At 37.9% G+C, this 18,272-nt stretch overlaps 1 protein-coding gene across 2 annotated transcripts in view; it reads right to left on the bottom strand.

The window, feature by feature from the left end:
• Positions 1-18,272, bottom strand: part of LOC101246047 (protein CHROMATIN REMODELING 20) — a 45,671-nt gene that overhangs the window by 17,684 nt on the left and 9,715 nt on the right. For both annotated transcript variants that reach the window (XM_010321526.4, XM_010321527.4), the window contains exons 8-14: positions 18,052-18,135; positions 16,683-17,177; positions 16,055-16,344; positions 15,309-15,399; positions 15,015-15,230; positions 13,272-13,391; positions 3,874-4,040 (exon numbers count right to left, since the gene is read on the bottom strand). In XM_010321526.4, the coding sequence (XP_010319828.1) occupies positions 3,874-4,040; positions 13,272-13,391; positions 15,015-15,230; positions 15,309-15,399; positions 16,055-16,344; positions 16,683-17,177; positions 18,052-18,135 (1,463 nt within the window). The remainder of the gene's footprint in view (positions 1-3,873; positions 4,041-13,271; positions 13,392-15,014; positions 15,231-15,308; positions 15,400-16,054; positions 16,345-16,682; positions 17,178-18,051; positions 18,136-18,272) is intronic.

The following is an 18,272-nucleotide window of genomic DNA, read 5'->3' on the forward strand; positions in this document are numbered from 1 at the left end:
ATGGGTATGAGTTTGAAGCATTATAAGCTACTCATCAACTATCTTCATCAATGATGCCTATTAAAAATATAATCCTCGGCAATCACCCTTCTACAGGATGTCACATTTCAAGACTCTCATCAGCAGAGAGAAAACAAAACCATAGTCCAATTTTATGCAACCTTACTTCATCTAGCTAGTTATTAAGAGAAAGGCAGATATTTAATTAACCGTAGTCCAACTTTAAACCACCTTATACTTCATTTAGCATGGCTATTAAGCGAGGCTAATATTTGATTGTACTAAAATGGAAGTAGCATAAAGTTCATGAAAAGTTAACTTCATGATTAATTTGAACATTTAACAATATCAAGGTGGGTACAGAATCCAGATATAAGATAGAAGAGTGTATAAAAAAGGTTCCCAAACAATATACTGCCACAGGGCTCCGGGATAAACCAAAATATAGCAGGTCACATAGAAATGAGACTAAGGAGAAAAAATTGCCTAGTCCTATTCTTCTTCTTCTCTTTTTGTACCAGTTAAAATCGCTAAAAATAAACTCAAGGAAAACTTAGATCATATGGCAGAATCACTAACTGCCAACCATCAATCATAAACAGCATACTTCTACTTAAGAACTGAATTTCTTAGGCAATATCCCATGTTGTAGGGGCTTCAAAGAAAGCTTGTAGTTTAGGGGTGTGTAGGTCTGAAACCCTATACAAGGGGCTAGCGTGCAATGGCTTTCTCAGATAGAGGCTCGCTTCTTCAAGTTCAAGTTCTGCTTGATGCTTCTCATTTTGATAGGAGTAGGTTCTTGCAGCTCGCGAGGAGATTATACAGTAATTTTCGATTAGAATTGATATGCATGTCAATTGGTTTTCTGACTCTGCTAGAATTTGAACCAGAGACCTCGTGATTTACTTCATTGAGCATTGGGCAACACTCTTGGGTGCAAAACCATCTCATCTATAAGCTTAAGTTATAAGAGAAAGCACACTTTTATTTACTTAATTATATTTTCAACATGTCCACTAATGTACAAACTTGATTCTTTTTTGCCAAGCACATAATGATTCTTTTTTATAAAGCTAGAGTGAAGTGTGTTACTATCTCATCTAAAAGCTTAAGTTGTTGCATAGTGCATTCTCTATTTGCAACATATAATGAACATTTTTCATCTGTCCAAGCCTTGGTGGATAAAGTCACGTGGTACCTATGTTGATCGAAAGTAGTAGGCACCCCATGAAATTAGTAAGGTGTGCACACAACTGGCTTGGACATTGTTTTCTTTTTCAGGACTAATGGGTACTAAGACAAACAATAAGGAAACCATTTGTTGTCATCCTCCTTAAATTTCAAGATTTGATTTGCTCATTCATAACAATTTTCTTTAGCAAGCAACGACGAGAATAGATGCATGAATCTGGCAGAATGGGATAAAGAAATGTTAAGAAAGGAACAGAAGAAATTGGGCATTAAGATTTTTAGAATGCACAATGGAAGCCTCCTTCAAAAGTGGCTATAGAGGCTCAATGCAGAGGACAGGAATTTGTGGAGAACCTTAATTAATATCACACAAATATGGGATGTTGAATCTGTGGACAACAAATGAAGTCAAAAGCCCCTATGGCAGCAGTTTCTGGAGAACTACGAGAAATCAATGGCATGCTTTTGGGGGGTAATGTAGAGATTGTGGTGGGAGATGGAAGAAAAAATGATTTCTGGGGAATATCAGTGGGTCGGCAAGAATAGCCTTAAGTCCAATTTTCCAGTTTTGTACTCAATAAGTAGTCAAAAACAGGTTATGATCAAACAAATGTGGAGTCAACAAAATTGGCATTTCAATTTCAGAAGAACTTTCAATGATCTGTACTCAAAAACAGGTTACAATCAACCAAATGTGGAGTCAACAACGATGTTATTTGAATTTCAGAAGAGCTCTTATTCATTGGGAAGTTGGAGCACAATCTACATTGCTTAATTTACTGGAATCTTTTGATGGCTTATCTGACTGCCCAGAGACTTAGATGGAAGCTGAATTATAAAGGGGCAGTCTCAGTTAAATCAGCATACTTGAAGTTGAATCATAAAGGCACTGAAAATGAGAATGTGTGCTGACCTTGGAAGCAGGTCTGGATAGTGAATATACCTGAGAAGGTATCAGGTTTTGTCTGGCTGGTAACTAGAAAAGCATGCTTAACCCAAGAAAGATCACAAAGGAGAGGTCTTCAGATTTGTTCAAGCCGCCTTTTATGTGGACAGGATGGAGAAAGTAATGAACCTCTGTTTTTACATGACAAGACAACTACAGATCTGTTGCACATGTTCCTTTGTATTTCGGGTATTAAATGGGCAATGCCAAGTTCTACCTTGATGATGCTAAGCAGCTGGAGAAGTATTGGGAGAGAGGGAGGTGATGAGAACCGCTGGCAGGTCCTACCTGCTTCTATTTGGTTGACAGTATCGAAAGAGAGGAATTCAAGATTTTTTGAAGGTACTAGCATAAATTGTCTTAATTTTTTCTTTTTTTGGTGTAGAAAGAATATGAGGGAAAAAATAAGAGACGTGGTAGATCTATTAGGCGATGTGTAAGATTATGGGTTATTGGACAGGGTGTTCATACTCTTTTGGGATTTATTGAGTTCTTAACGTAATATCTTTACTGGTGTTATTTCTTTTAATTCAATTTTTACCCTTAAAAAAACTGAACTAAATTCTGGAAAGATAGATGGTTGGGCAACAATACTCTGCAAGTCTCTTATCCTCGACTCTACCAAATGCCACCAACCAAGACTTCTTTGTGAGCCAATACTGAGACAAAAATGCACTTTTCCCTCTATTCAGAAGAAACCTTCAAGACTGGGAAATGAATGATCTCCTCACACTCCTTCCTACTCTAGAAGAATACAGAAGTGAAAGGCTTCATACAGACACAGAAATTGTCCACGGAGGAGAAATACACGGTCAGATACAACTACTGCCTCATGAGCTCTCAGAATGAGTTGCTGGACAACTGGCCATGGAAGCATGTTTGGAAAATTAGGACTCCCCCTAAAGTAACATGCTTCACATGGCTTCTTCTCAATGATGCTGTGCTTACTCATGATAACCTTTGCAAAAAGAAAAAGGTTCTGGTCAGTAGATGCTTTTTGTGCGATAGTCATCTGAAAATGTCAACCACCTTCTTTTGCATTGCCCTTTGTAGCACACATCTGGAACTGCTTCCCCAATATGTTTGGTCTACATTGGGTCTTACCTAGGAACATCAAGAAGCCTACTCTAGTTGGATTTTGTGGAAGGTTGATAAAACAATCAAGAAGATCTGGAGGCTGATTCCAGCAGTAATTTTTTGGTGGTCTGGAATGAAAGAAATTGCAGATCCTTTGGTGGGATCTCAACTCCAAGACGTACTCTAAAAGCTAGATTCCTAGTCAGTCTGTTTAGTTGGAAATTTTAGTCTCCTGTTAATAGTGTTGACAGTTTTTTGGATTTTGTTAGCTCTTTGATTCTAGCTTAGTACTCTTGTAAGGGAACCTCTTTCTTTCTACACTTTTGCCTTTAGCATCATCCTAATGCTCCTTAATGAAATCCTTTACTTCATCATATAAAAAAAAAAAGCAAACTAGCATAGCTACTACTGGAACCTCTAGACATCTTCACAAAGAAGTAGCCCAACAAGAAGAGAGAAACAACTAGAACTGACAAGACAAATTGACCAAGAACATGCACACCATTCATGAGCTCTTAAAGAACATACAGTAAGCTGCTGCTTAGTATAATTTGAAGATATTACCACTGAGGATTCAACAAGCCTGAACAATCATATGACTCGAATTAAAAACAAAGCAACCCAATATGAGCTTCAAAAGAATTATAAAGATGAGGAACCTTGGAACTTCTTCAAGCATAAAGACACGGAGAGGCTTCATTTCTGATGGTTCCCATTTTATAAATTCCTGCCGCCAGTTATGCAGAACACTTACAGGCGTGACTATGAGAGCAGTTCTCAATCCTAAATCCACACACCTCATAGCAGCATACAAGAAAGAAATCACCTGTAGAAACAATTAACATGATAGATTAACCACCCAAGGTCAAGAGAACAATAAACTCTGCCAGTTTCTTAAACAACCATTGGTTTAAAAGTCAAAGTCCACAGAGAATACACCCCCTGATTTTCAATATTTCAAGTGAAAGATGATTTGATTGAAGTTTTACTTGATTGAATACTGTTTGAAAACCTTTACTGTCCCCAATATCAGTCAAACTTGCATGCCAGCATAAAACAAGTAAAAGTGAATGCAAGATATAGTTCATAGTAACAGCATTTTCTCAGTGTCCCTCCCCCTTTCAGAATAAAAACTATGTGCGGAAAAGGGTCTAAAAATGCCCTTAACATATTGAAAATGGCTTGAAAATGCCCCAGTTCACCGATTGGTCAACATTGCCCGTAACGTATTCTCTAGGTTTAAGATGCCCTTTTTGAACAAAATCATGGCATGGCATTAGTGGAGTTTTATATTAAACAAGTGGTATTAAATTATGGTCCACGTGAACTTTAAGCCAACCCACAGAACACGACCCGTTCACAATGAACCCAACAAGCAAACCCCAAAGTAATACAAGTATATAACCTGTCAGTTCCTTTTCATTTTACACCTCCATTTTCAACTTGTTCCTAATACTGAAATATCAATCAACAAACCTTTGAATAGGTCCTTCAATTAGAATCTAAATCATAACTGACAAAAACATTTAAGTGAAATTCAACGTGTATTAGGCCAAATGCGTTGAACCAATGGATCAATGTTAAAAACAGAGGCAATGGTATAAACAGAGAATGAATCCACATATCTAAATTTGACAGACATATACCTTATCAGCACATACTGATGCTACTAATAAAAGTCTCTCTCCTCAATTGGTCCATAATTGAAATCATTTGATCTCTGATGAGACCCATATAAGTTCTTCATAAATTATAATCAATATACTTCTCGTAAATTAACCTTAAAATACCAAGCATAAACTTTGAAGTTTCAGTCTTCCTCTGATTAAAGTTATTTTCGAGGCTTAAAACACATCTTAGCTTATTCCATATTAAGCCATATTTACGTCTTCTCCATCATCATACTCTAAGGTCAAAACCCAGAGGAACCTCTTTCGGCATTCAGAGATATTAGGAATATATTGAAAATGGAGTGTAAATTGAAAAGATTGAAGGGTTAGTGTATTTCGAGATTTGCTTATTGGGCTCATTATGAATGGATCGGGTTCTGTGGGGAGTTAATACTTCATATGGTCACTCAACTATGCACTCTTCTCTCAGAAAGTCACTCAACTTTCAATTTTCACTCAAAAGTCACTCAACTATGCACTTCTTTCTCAGAAAGTCACTCAACTTTGAATTTTAACTCAAAAGTCACTCAACTATCCACTCTTTCCTCAGAAAGTCACTCAATCTATTAAATTATTTTTTTTAACTAAAATTTGTTGATATTAATTATTTTTATAACAAATCAAAATTTTTTAAAAATAAAAATACCATTTAAACTATTTAGTGATCCACCCACGTAACCCGACCCATTGAAAAACATGATATGACCCATTTTATTTTGTCTTTAATCCTAATTCAAGGTTTAAAGAGAGGGATTAATTTAGGATTAAAGATAAAATAAAATGGGTCATATTATATTTTTTAATGGGTCGGGTTAGGTGGGTGGATCACTAAATGATTTAATTAATTTTTTAAAATTTTTGGTTTGTTATATAAATAATTAATATCAATAAATTTTAGTTAAAAAAGACAATTTAATTGATTGAGTGACTTTCTGAGGAAAGAGTGTATAGTTAAGTGACTTTCTGAGGAAAGAGTGGGTAGTTGAGTGACTTTTGAGTTAAAATTCAAAGTTGAGTGGCTTTCTGAGAAAGAAGTGCATAGTTGAGTGACTTTTGAGTGAAAATTGAAAGTTGAGTTACTTTCTGAGAGAAGAATGCATAGTTGAGTGACCATCTGAGGTATTGTGGGTGGGGTTAAAAGTCCATGTGGACCAATAAACTTTTTTTTGAGAAGGTAACGATTTGTATTATAAACCAAGTAGTGAGAGCCCCTTTACGAAAACATACAAAAATCTAGTTACAAAAACAGCAAGCCTAGCATGATTCTAATATTTCTAGGATTGCTTCTGCATCTACAAGGGAACTCTTTGTACACCAAAAACATAATAACAGAATACAATCTGTTTTGATCATTTGTAGGGATCTACTTCTATCCTCAAAGCTTCTAGCATTCCTTTCTCTCCAAATGGTCCACCAGCATGCTGGAATTTGTCCTCCAATAACTTCTGTTCTCTGCCTCAATTCCTGCTTCCTCCCATCTTGAGAGAGCAACAATCGTGCTAGGCATTGTCCATTGAATGCCCCTGAGATTGATGAAAATCTTCCATAGTTGTCCAGTGATTTTGCAATGTAAGAACAAATACCTAACTGTCTCAGCTGCCTCCCCACATAAACAACAATGTGTCACCAGAATGTTGTTTCGTTTCCTCAGATTCTCCTGTGTTAGTACTGCCTCCTTCTCTAGAAGCCAAGTGAAGCATCCCACCTTGAGTGGAATTATGGTTTTCCAGATTTGTCTCCAAAGCCAATATTCTTTTAAAAGGTAACAAGTCTTGTATTATATTCCAAAAAATCAAACTTGCCAGAACTTGTTACAGGTTTACTAATTACAAATGAATATCAGGAAGATCTTCAATCCTAAATAAACAAAAATTACAAGGTGCCTAAAGCATTCATTGCTGATTCTAGATCTTCCATATACTCCTGTTTACACCAAAAGTGAAATAAAACCAAGCAATTCATCTTCATCTTCTGGATGTTGTTGCTTTTGTTCTGGAAGCATCTGAGGTTCCTCTCTTTCCACACAGACCACCAGATACATGTGGGGATGATCTTTCATCTTTCTTTGTGACCAGAAACGGAGGCAAAGCTACTCCATATCTTCAGGGCCTGGACAATATTTCTTGGCATCACCCAAAATAGGTCCTTCGAATTGATGAAAATGCTCCACAAAATATTAGTGATCCTACAGTGAAGAGAGAGGTGGTTGACTGTTTCAGCCTCTTCTCCACGCAGGAAACACCTAGGACTCAGTTGGATACCCCTTTTCATGAGGTTCTCCCGAGTCAAGACAGCCTGCTTCACTAGTAGCAAAGTGAAGCAGGACACTTTAGGAGGTATTTTAACTTTCCAGATAAGTTTCCATGGCCTGGCCAGCCAGTAACCTGATGGGTGAAAGAGTTGAACTTTTTGTAAGCTTCCTTCACTCTGAAATTTCCGTTGCAGTTATGATTCCAAAACAATCCTCTTGGGACGTGGAGGTTCCTTTGAATTGTTCAAGGATTCCAAAGAAATCTACTAACCTTTGGATGTCCCAATCATTTAGAGGTCTTCTAAAACTCAAATTCCATCCTGATTTGACCAAACTTCTGCCACAGTGTCTTTTTGTTGTTGGTTCAGAATGTAGATATATGGGAAAAGAGGGTTTTTGGGAGCCTTGTTCTAACCAGTTGTCCTCCCAGAAGGAGACCTTCATCCCATTTCCTACTCTAATGCTGCAATTTTCTCTTAATTTTAGCCAAAGGTTTTTGATGGCCCTCCAGATGCTAGTTCCATAAGTACTAGTGACCATTTTGGTAGACCATTTACCCTCCATTTCATACTTCTGCTTGATAAGTTCTTTCCATAGTGCTTGTTCACTAGATGCTAGTCTCCATAGCCATTTCATCATATAAGGCTTTGGTTCTGAATCTTCAAATTCCTTACCCCAACCCTCCAATCAATTCATCCCCTTAACCAAGTGGAATTTCTTAGTGTCACTATTTCCTTCCCATAGGAAATTCCTCCTTATTGCATCAAGTCTGTCAATGACCCCATCTGGGATAGGAAAGACAGACATCATGTAGGCAGGCATGGAGTCGAGAACACTATTGATGAGAGTGAGTCTCCCGCCAAGGGAGAGATATTGACTCTTCCAGCTGACCAATCTTCTTCCATACTTCTCTCGACCACCTCATTCCAGATTCCTGAGGACTTGCATCCTGCTCCGAGTGGCATGCCAAAATATACGGTTGGTAACTCACCAGTCCTTCCCCCAAGTGTACCAGCCAGAGAGATTAGATTGGTGACCTCATTCACTGGGTATAGGAAGCTTTTTTCCCAATTGATATGCAGTCCTGATATGGCTTCAAATAGCACAAATATAACTCTGAGAATCATCAGTTGATTTCTATTGGCATCTCAAAAAAACAGAGTATCATCAGCATATTGTAAGTGTGTGATCTCCATGTCACACCCACCCTATTTGATACTCTGAAGCCCCTCAACCTAGTTTCTCTTGAGCAATCTTCAACATATCATTGAGTCCCTCCATAGCTATAATGAATAAGAAAGGAGACAGGGGATCTCCCTGTCTTAATCCTCTCTGTGAAGAGAAGAAATCTGTAGGAGAGCCATTGATGAGAATAGAATATTTCACAGTACTGATACAAAACTTTATTTATCTCATCCATCTACAACCAAAACCTCTTTTGGATAAGGTCTCCAGCAAAAAAATCCAGTTCAGATGGTCATATGCTTTCTGAATGTCCAACTTGCATAAAATGCCTGGCACCTTGCTTCTAACCCTAAAATCGACACATTCATTAGCCATCAAAATAGCATCCATGATCTGTCTTCCTTTAATGAAAGCAAGTTGTTGTGTGTACACTAGCTTGTGCATAACCCTTTTAAGCCTCTCAGTTAACACCTTGGAGATTATTTTATACACACTACCAATTAAGCTAATGGGTCTAAAATCTGTGAGATTCTTCGCATCCAAAATCTGTGAGATTCTTTGCACCCATCTTTTTGGGAATTAACGCCACATAGGTGGAGTTGAAGCTTTTCTGGAAGAAACATCTCCTAGAAATTTTTTACTGCAGCAATGACTTCCTCCCCCAACAACCTCCCAACAGTGGGTATAGAAGGCCATGGTGTAACCATCAGGACCCAGAGCTTTGTCTCTGGCACAAAACTTTACACACTTCCATATCTCTTGGTTCTCAAATTCCCGCTGTAGCATCCTATTGTCTTCTTCAGAAATTTTGTGCCCTTCCCTGCAGCCACCAGAGGGTCTCCATGTCTCAGTTTCAGAATATAGCTTCTGGTAGAAGTCTATGATTTCTTTTTTTATTAACTTTGGATCTTTGTTGCTTCACCGTCCACATTTAATTCGTCAATGTTATTGTATCTCCTGTGAGAGTCAGCAGTTTTGTGAAAGAACTTAGTGTTCTTATCCTCCTGCTTCAACCAATTAACCCTAGATATTTGTCGCCAAGATATCTCCTCAAATTTTGCTAAATTTTCAAACTCTACAAGGAGATCAGCCTTCAGTTGAATCTCATCTTCATGAAGAGCTCTTTGATCTTGCACTTCTTCTAATTCTGCAATTTGATTGAGAACACTCTGTTTCTGAGAGGCTAAGTTTCCTTGGGATGTTTTACTCCATTCCCTTAATTTATCCTTAAGAGCTTTCAGTTTGAAAGCTAGGATAAAGTCTGGCCTCCCTTCACATACTATAGAGCTCCACCATTCCTTCACTCTATCCAGGAAACCCTCTGTTTGTAGCCACCAATTTTCAAATTTGAAATAGGACCTCATAGGTATCCAATTCCCACTTCGAAGCATTATAGAATTATGGTCAGAGGTAACCTTGTGCAATAATGTCTGTTTGATGTTTCTGAATACTTCATCCCATTCATTAGACATGAGAAATCTATCTAATCTGGATGTTGTGTCATGGCTGTCCCCTTTCCTCCATGTATACTTGCCCCATACTAGGTGGGGACCCAATAATCCATGTCCTCAATAAAGTCAGATAGATCTGTCATTGCTCTAAATATTCTCGAGCAATTCTTTTTTTCAGATGGGAATCTTGCTGTGTTAAAATCTCCACAAACCACCCACGGGCCATCAAATAAACCTCTAGCAGAGCCAACTTCCCACTAGACTTCCTCTCTTTGTTCCCTACTATTTGGAACATAAATGCCTGTGAGAAACCAAATTAAGTCTTGGTTTATCCCACTGAGCTTACATGTAATGAAGTTAGCTCCTAGGCTGCTAATTTCCCCTGACCAAAGTCTCCCATCCCACATAACTAAAATACCCATCCATTGGCCCATAAATCTTTCACGAAGCTCCCAATAATTCCCTCGATTTTCGTCTCATGAAAGCAATAAATGTCAGCTATCCAACTATGAATTAAGTTCTTGATTGTACACCTTTTGTTCGCCTGGTTCAAACCCCTCACTATCCCCCCTTACTTCTTGTTCCCTTCTTCTGAAGATGCCCAAGCTCTTTAGTTCTTTTACCCCTTTGACTGCTGAAGTCAATTAAGCAATTTCCTTCCCCTTATCATTGTTGATCCGGCTCATACTGTCTATCTTCATAAATAGCATTGTTGCTTCCTCTTTCCATCCCTTAATGTCAACCCAAAAAATCTTTGGCGAACTTGAGTATATTCTGATGAATCTAAATTGGCATGTCAAAATCTGGATCATCTTCTTCCTCCAGATTCTTCCGATTTAAAGGAACTGCTTCTTCTATAGAAATCAGACTGGAATTATTTTCCTCGATCCTTTATGGGGTACACCCTTGCATGAAAAAATAATCAAGGGCTGTAGAGTTTCTAGGACTTCCTGAGGTCATATTTTATCATCTCTCTCCCTTCTCTCTCCTCATGAATCTTCTCTTTTTAATATTTATCCTTGGCATCTTCCCTGTTTCTAGTTCTTCTGGGCAATTTTGAAAAATTGTGGTGGAGGAGATATTGTTTGCTTCAAGTTCTACCGTAAACGGATTAATTAAAGAAGATGGGCCACTTTCTTTTGTTTGTTCCATTAAAATACTTTGGGCCATCTGGGCCCACCTTTTCCCCCTTGTGTACCAGCCTATTCCTCTTAAAAGGGGACTTAAAACCTGCACGTGAGGAATTAGCTGGCAATTTTGAAATTGCAGGGTCATAGGACGACCCCACGTGACCTGACACTCCTGTAAACCCTAAAAAAAAAATTCATTCACCTTAGGGTCGATGCTTTCAATAGACCGCTGGTCCTCCAAAATCACTACTCTGCCCCCGCCGGAGATGATTCTGGCCGGCGCCTCTACTCAATTTCACCCATTTAAGATGATTTCGCAACTCAATTTCTTCCTCAATTTGAATCCAACCACCACAAAAGTTTCCGATCTCACGGATAACTTTTTGGGACCAAAGTTGAAGGGGTATGCCCACTACCCTAATCCATACTTGGTTCAACCTTTCAGCTGTGGCGGTTGAGGTCGGCGATCACCATTCCAGAGAAAATTTATGAGATTTCCAGAACCATTCCCCACTGATAGTATGGTCTGTATCGATTTTATTAGGGAACTCAAAGAGAAATCTGTTGTGACCCAGCTCATTATGTTGCTGTCGTGATAATGTTTCCATGAGCTCACAGCCCACCAACGAACATCCGACAGAGTGACATCGGGGATCTCCTCCGGCAGACTTCCGACCACACTTTTTCTAGAAGTTCGTTCTGGCTCTCTGTAGTGGTCTCAGAGATAATAAAGTTTCCTTTTTGTTGAATCTTTGCAGCATTTATTTCTCTTGTTGTCCATTTATTATTCTTGACAGAATCAGAATACAATAAGCCCTCCCCTTTTACCTGTGAACCAACTTAGATATCTTTTGGGCCTTTGCATTAATGAATCGGGTTATTTTAGTTGATATGTCCATCCAACCAGAATTTAAAGACCACTCTGGAATAAAGATGACGGCTCTCCTCTTTCCCTGTGTTTTTATGATGCTAATATACCTTCCATCTTTATTGAAATTCTTTGAGCAGAAAATTTTTGTGGAGTGATCCCATATCTTCCATCTACGAACAGAGTTGCCTTGGCCCTTCGAAGCTTCCGTAAGGGCATAGACAAGCCACTCCATTGTCTTCTGGCTCACAGTAATTCTTGTCACTCTATTTCGCCCTCTCTACCCAGTCATACCAAGTTTCTACTTTGGAGACTACCCTTGCGATATCATAGGATTTGAAACCCACCGTGAAGTAGATGGTATCATCTGCCATGGTGGATGTTTAGAGAGAAAGGGAGAAAGAAAGAAATGATTTGGAAGTCAAAAGGTGGAAAAAGGATTCCGACAATAGAAGATCGTCGTAGAAGGGGCTTTTAGGCCCAGAAGGGACCTCTAGAAGTTTGTCTTGGTAATCGTGCCTGGTAGCAAGCTATTGAACTGGACACGTCATTATTCCAATTGAGGGTTAGAGGAGCCCTGTTCATGACCTTGTAACCTGCGCTCACTTTGTATCTTCCTTTGTTGTGCTCTGTCCACCGTAGGCAGTCCTCTCCTTCCTTCAAATCTTGAAATGATTCCAACCTTTTAAAGAATTCAACTAATCTACAAACTTCCCAGTCATTTAAATTTCTTCTGAAAGATAGATCCCAACATTGGGGAGACCACATTTCAGCCACTGTTCTGTCTTTTTGCAGTGTTAAGTCAAAGATGTCAGGGAAGATCTCTCCGACAAATTTTGATTACCAAGCCATCTATCTTTCCAGAATTGTGTCCTGAAATCATTGTGTACTGTTATAGTAGTATGATTCCTTAGCAAAGGCCATCAGTTCGTAATTGATCTCCAAACAGTAACACCATAGGGATTGGTTGCTTCCTTGGTGAACCATGAATCCATCTCTTCGTACTTCAGTTTAATCACCTTGCTCCACATCGAGTGTGGTTCATGAGCATATCTCCACAACCATTTCAGCTTAAGAGCCTTGCTTTGGTTCTACAAATTTTTGATGCCTAATGCCACTTGGTTTATTAAAATACCCACTAGTCCCATGTCATAATTCTGTTAAAAGAGGGCATTTGTAAATCTAAAGAAGACGCAAAGGGCAATTTTGATGCAATAGGTAGAAGGAGCATTTTAAAACCATTATCAATACGTTAAGGGCATTTTGACCCTGATGAGTAATAAAAGGACAAATGATACATAAAGTTAACCAAAAATAAAGGGCATTTTAACCCTTTCCCAAACTATGTGGAACCAGGAAGTGTTAAAATCCATATACAATCACACAGACAATGAGAACTTCCAAAAGTTTAGTACTCTTAGGAAACAAAATGATAAGTTAGTCAGAATCAGGAAAAAAAATACTGCACAGCAATGTTATCATGTAATTCAGCCAAATAATACCTGAAACGTTTTACCTAGACCCATAGTATGAGCTAGGATGCAACCAAGACCTTTATCCCCAGCCTTGACTTTCCTGATAGATTGAATAATATTTTCCCACATAAATCGAATCCCAGCAACCTACAATGACAAAGAGAGTCACCAATAGTTACACTATCAGAAATTTCTTTAGTACACATAACACTAGATACAGAACCAAGAGCCAAATAATGAGTTTGGATGATAACAGACCAATACTGCATTTCGGGTACAGCTACATAATGCAATCAACAAGACTCTACTTACATTAAATTAGGAAAGTAAGATGAAATCTCAGTCCATTTTCTAGTGATTCATATAATGAATCAAGGCAAATCTACTAACTGAATATGTAAGATTTTGACTCAGAGTCAACATCCACCATCCATCCATCTATAGGCATCAATGTATAATCTAGCAGTCAGCACTCAACACACAGTGAACAGGTTCTCCTAGTTATATGATTAAAACAACATACACCAGAGGTTGGCAGATGTTGAGTAAATATAGAAGTGATGACAGAGTGGAACTGAACTTATAGAAAACTGAAACAATGCATGCAAAAACCTTTCTGATTCCATGTAGAAACTTGCAGCTAGTTGATTGATTGATATCTGCTGGATCAGCATACAGAAGAAGGAAAAAAATGAGAAAATGACGGAATCAGAAAAGATGTACATCATATGCCAACTTCTTTTCCACTGTTTTATATATCTTTGCTTTTATCCTACGTTTAATGGACCTGGGTGCTGGTGCCAAATTTTCTTTTTCTTTTTATGAAAAATGTCAAATTATGATCCTTGTGAGATGTCAAATTTGGTTTAAAAATTTCACAAGTACATAGAAAGTACTGGATACGGGTACAAAAGATTTGCCTAAGCAAATGTATGAAATTATTTGAGTTCTACTTGGGTATAACTAGTATTACTAAAGTAATGGAGACATGTCACTTTTCTAATTATCTGGAAAAACCAAGAAAAACTATCTTTACTTGGTAAAAAGCCAGTTAAACAAAACACGACAGTAATATAGAAAATTTTCCAGCCACCATGCAACATACCCACTGTCCCAAAATAGCAAAATCTTTCAGTTGCTTTGGTTTTGTGATTTTCACATTGTAGTCTCTCTATCTTCTTCCCACCCCCATCCCCTCCCCCTTCCTCACACTACACCATAAGATGATTTAGTTGTTTATCTCTGCCATGGATCTTTTCAGATTCCAACCTTGGCTATCGTTGAAGTATAAGTTTTTTATGCCAAAAGTAAGAACGATTTGCCAGAGATTAATTAGGTGTAGACAAGATATGCAAATAGGTATAATACTTTTTTACCAACAATTCTATTACATTTTTTCAATTTCTTTGCCCGTGAAAGATCAAACTCACCGAGACCTCGACTGAATCTAACACAATTTCTACTAGTTCTAGGATCTGCCAAAGATCCCAATGGAATAGGATCATGTCAGAAGTGCTCCTCATCAAAGTGAAGGGTCTGAATAATGTAGCATTTAGCAAATAAAGAACAGAAGACCAAGGAGCTTCATCATTGTTTTCTTAGTGATGAAGGAAAGAGGGAAAAACAGGGTCAACTTTCTCATTCTTGCAACAGATTAAAGTACTATTCACAAGTTCAAAATATCAAAATTGTCATGATGTGAAATCAGTATACTACTTGGGAGGGCAAGAAACTAATAAACACGAGATCAACAACTGCATAGAACAAGACCTGGTGAGATTTTAGTTTTGCGGAGATACTGCGTGGAATCCTGACAGCCTCTTCCCCTTCCTCCCTCACCACATTAACTATGTAACCAGTTTGAATATCACCAAGCATTTCCAAGCTACCAGTTTCATACGAGCTTTTGCTACAACCCCCAGAATCCATGAACATAGTCTTGCTTGAAAATTTTGCTCCCAGAGATTTGAGGCGTTCTTGGCGTTCCTGCAAGTATACGGGCATTAACAGATGCCTTAAGAAGCAAGCGTTGACAGGAAAAAATGTAATTGCTAGGAATTTTACCTTTTCAATTGCAATCTTCCTTTTTGTCTCCTCCCCTAACTCAGTATCATCCAGGATTCTTCTAATTTTCTTTTTAGGCCTTCTCTTGGTGCTGCTTCAAGAAAATATAGTCCTTCCATTATTTCATTATATTAAGAAACACAGTCCTTCCATTATTTTCAGTCTATTTTGTAGCACAGAGATGAAAATGGTAAACGCGCTGGGAAAAAAGGAGGTTCATCAACTTTAACATTGCTAATTTCAAAAAAAAAAATGAGGAGGCTCATCAACCATTATAGAGCATAAATACTAATATAAAATCATTAAGTCCATTTGGGTGCAACAGAATTGGACCTCCATATATGAGGCAGAAAATACCCTTTTTTTTCAAACTAATTGTGCAACAAAATGCTCCAGAAAAACTCTCATTGGTGTCATCAACAACCGCGGAAAAAGAGAATAGGAAAACAGCAAACACATTAAGCATTAATACCCCCTCGCCACAACACTTCTCAATTAGAATGAGACACAGCATTTTCCAAAACATGGGTGAAACTGCTTAAAATAAAATCTATTTATCTAGAGAATGCAAACTTCTTTTGTATTATTAATAAACTAAGAGTAGCTCGATCGAGCACACATGCTGTATGAGCTTAATTGATTGCCTTAATCATGCAAAAATACACAAAATTAGGGCAAATTCTAAAGATATGCAACTTAATGATGTAGGGATACACATTGACATAATTATTAAGTACATGGTGTACCTTTTATGCTCGTTGATATCAGCATCTGAGTTATCTGAATCCGTGTCTGTATTTGAATCTACCAAACCTTGAGACTCCATGATCTTCTCCAACACTGAAACCAACGGAAGCAGGATACTTGGGGAGCAACAGCAGCATTGCCACCCAGATGTTTTAATTCCTGTTAAAATTTCTTCACCAAGGTTCCTCCTTATACACACACTACAAAATAACCTTTTGCATGATTTACAGCTTAACAGATCGCTGCAACGCCCACACCATCTGCAGTAGCACTCTGAGCAATCAACATCCTGTACAATGTAACAAGATGTAGAGTGAGAGAAACAGACCACTGTGAATCACATCTAGTTATTGACTGAATTTAAAGTCAACCAACATTAGTAAAAAAAATAACAGGTAATGACATGCATATCCCTGATTGCAAATATCCAACACTATAGCAATCTCTTAATGCGTCTAAACAGAAACACAGCTAAAAAAAATTCCAAAAATGCTATTAACACATAGATTGCATAAAAAAAATTGATAGGAAAAAGAGATTATGCAATCTATGTGTTAATAGCAATTTGAAAAAATAGCTCTACTATGCTATCTTTATTCTAACTAAGCAAGGATGGTTACAACTTACCTGCATCTTTGTTTTCATTGAAGTTTTGCAGTCCAGGCAAAGGACAACTCTCAAAAGAGGATGTGCATGGACTTCAATAGCCACTTTATCACAAGCAGTGCAGCGAAAATTTTGCTTCTCATTGCATACAGGAAGGGAACTAACTGGAAGCACATTATCTCCATCTCTTTGTGGATTTGATTGATCTTCTGTCTCGCTCAAACTACATGTAGGAGACAACATTTTCCCAGGAAGATCCTCCTCATCACTATCTGGTATAATGATCCGAGCCTTTTTACTTTGAGGCTCCATCTCTTCGAAGTTGTGTAAAAGTTTCAATCCTTTGGCCTCAGCATCAATTTCATGTTCTGAAACTGTGGCATCAATAACCGATGTAACTTCATTGCTTTTTGGCGCATCCCCATCATCAACGGTGGAATACTCTTTCTTGTCAAAGCCAAAATCTTGAGATAAATAACCAGTAGTGACATCTGTTGTATCTTCCTGTATCTCCTCCTGGTTGAAATAACAGAGTACCAAATGAAGTAGAATATAAAATAGGAAAATCCAATAAATATGAATGGGTCGAAGAAAATTAAACAGCCAAGCTTGTGCAATCAAACTACTTTTCTGACTTGATAGAAGATTTTGCATAACCGTTGTGAACTTCATCAACATTACTGCCTGAAGAAGAAAACTTAAGGTACACAGTGAACAAGAAGACCTTGATAGTTCTTTGGTACCGTAGTCATATATAATCAGAACAATGCAATTTTGGATAGCACACCCACTTACATACATTTCCTATACAGACTCAAATGAGTAACACAAAGTTCAGGTTAACATTCAACCTTTTTCCTTTATCCAATTATGACAGGTACACAACGATAGCTACTCTCAGAACTTTTATCTTCTCATTCTTCTATCCTTTTCTTAATAAAGAAAACACTAGGCCCCTTTTATAATTTTTGGACATATTTCTGAAGTTATGCTTTCACTAGTCATTCTTGAAGATCCAGAACTGATTATACAAATCTAGTTTTTGTTGATTATTAAAAAAAAATAGTTATTGCCATTGATTTGTGTTGATGTGATTAATTCACGGATAACACAATGGGGATGCTCTGGGCACAGAGGACACTATCGGACTTTTGTTGTGAATATGGATAGGCTGGCTAGGTGAGTGAAACTTAAGCACCATTCATGGCAAAAAAAATGGGCGGCGATGTGAAGTCTGTCGGCTCCCTCCATGGAAGTAGTGAATTTCCAGAGGTCAGATCTTTTGCTCATAATAGTTCACACTCAAGTGCAATGGTTCAAGCCCTTCCCAGATGATACACTTCTAGAAACATATGAGAAGCTAAAAAGATGGTTTAAAGCATGCAATTACCAATTTCTGTCTGTTCTTGTGTCTTCTCTGTTTCAAACATCTCCTAAGCTTCAGATCAGTTTTTAGATCATCTTCCTCTTTAACCTGGAAGACAGAGAAGTAAAAAAAGAATTGTTAACAATGGAATCAACAGCCCAGAGACAACATCAGAAGTTACCTCTCATCAGCTGAAAATTTAAATTAAGACACAAACATACATTGAACTCTTTAATTAAAAGAAA

Source organism: Solanum lycopersicum, chromosome 4 (assembly GCF_036512215.1).
Source record: "Solanum lycopersicum chromosome 4, SLM_r2.1".
Taxonomy (NCBI): Eukaryota; Viridiplantae; Streptophyta; class Magnoliopsida; order Solanales; family Solanaceae; genus Solanum; species Solanum lycopersicum.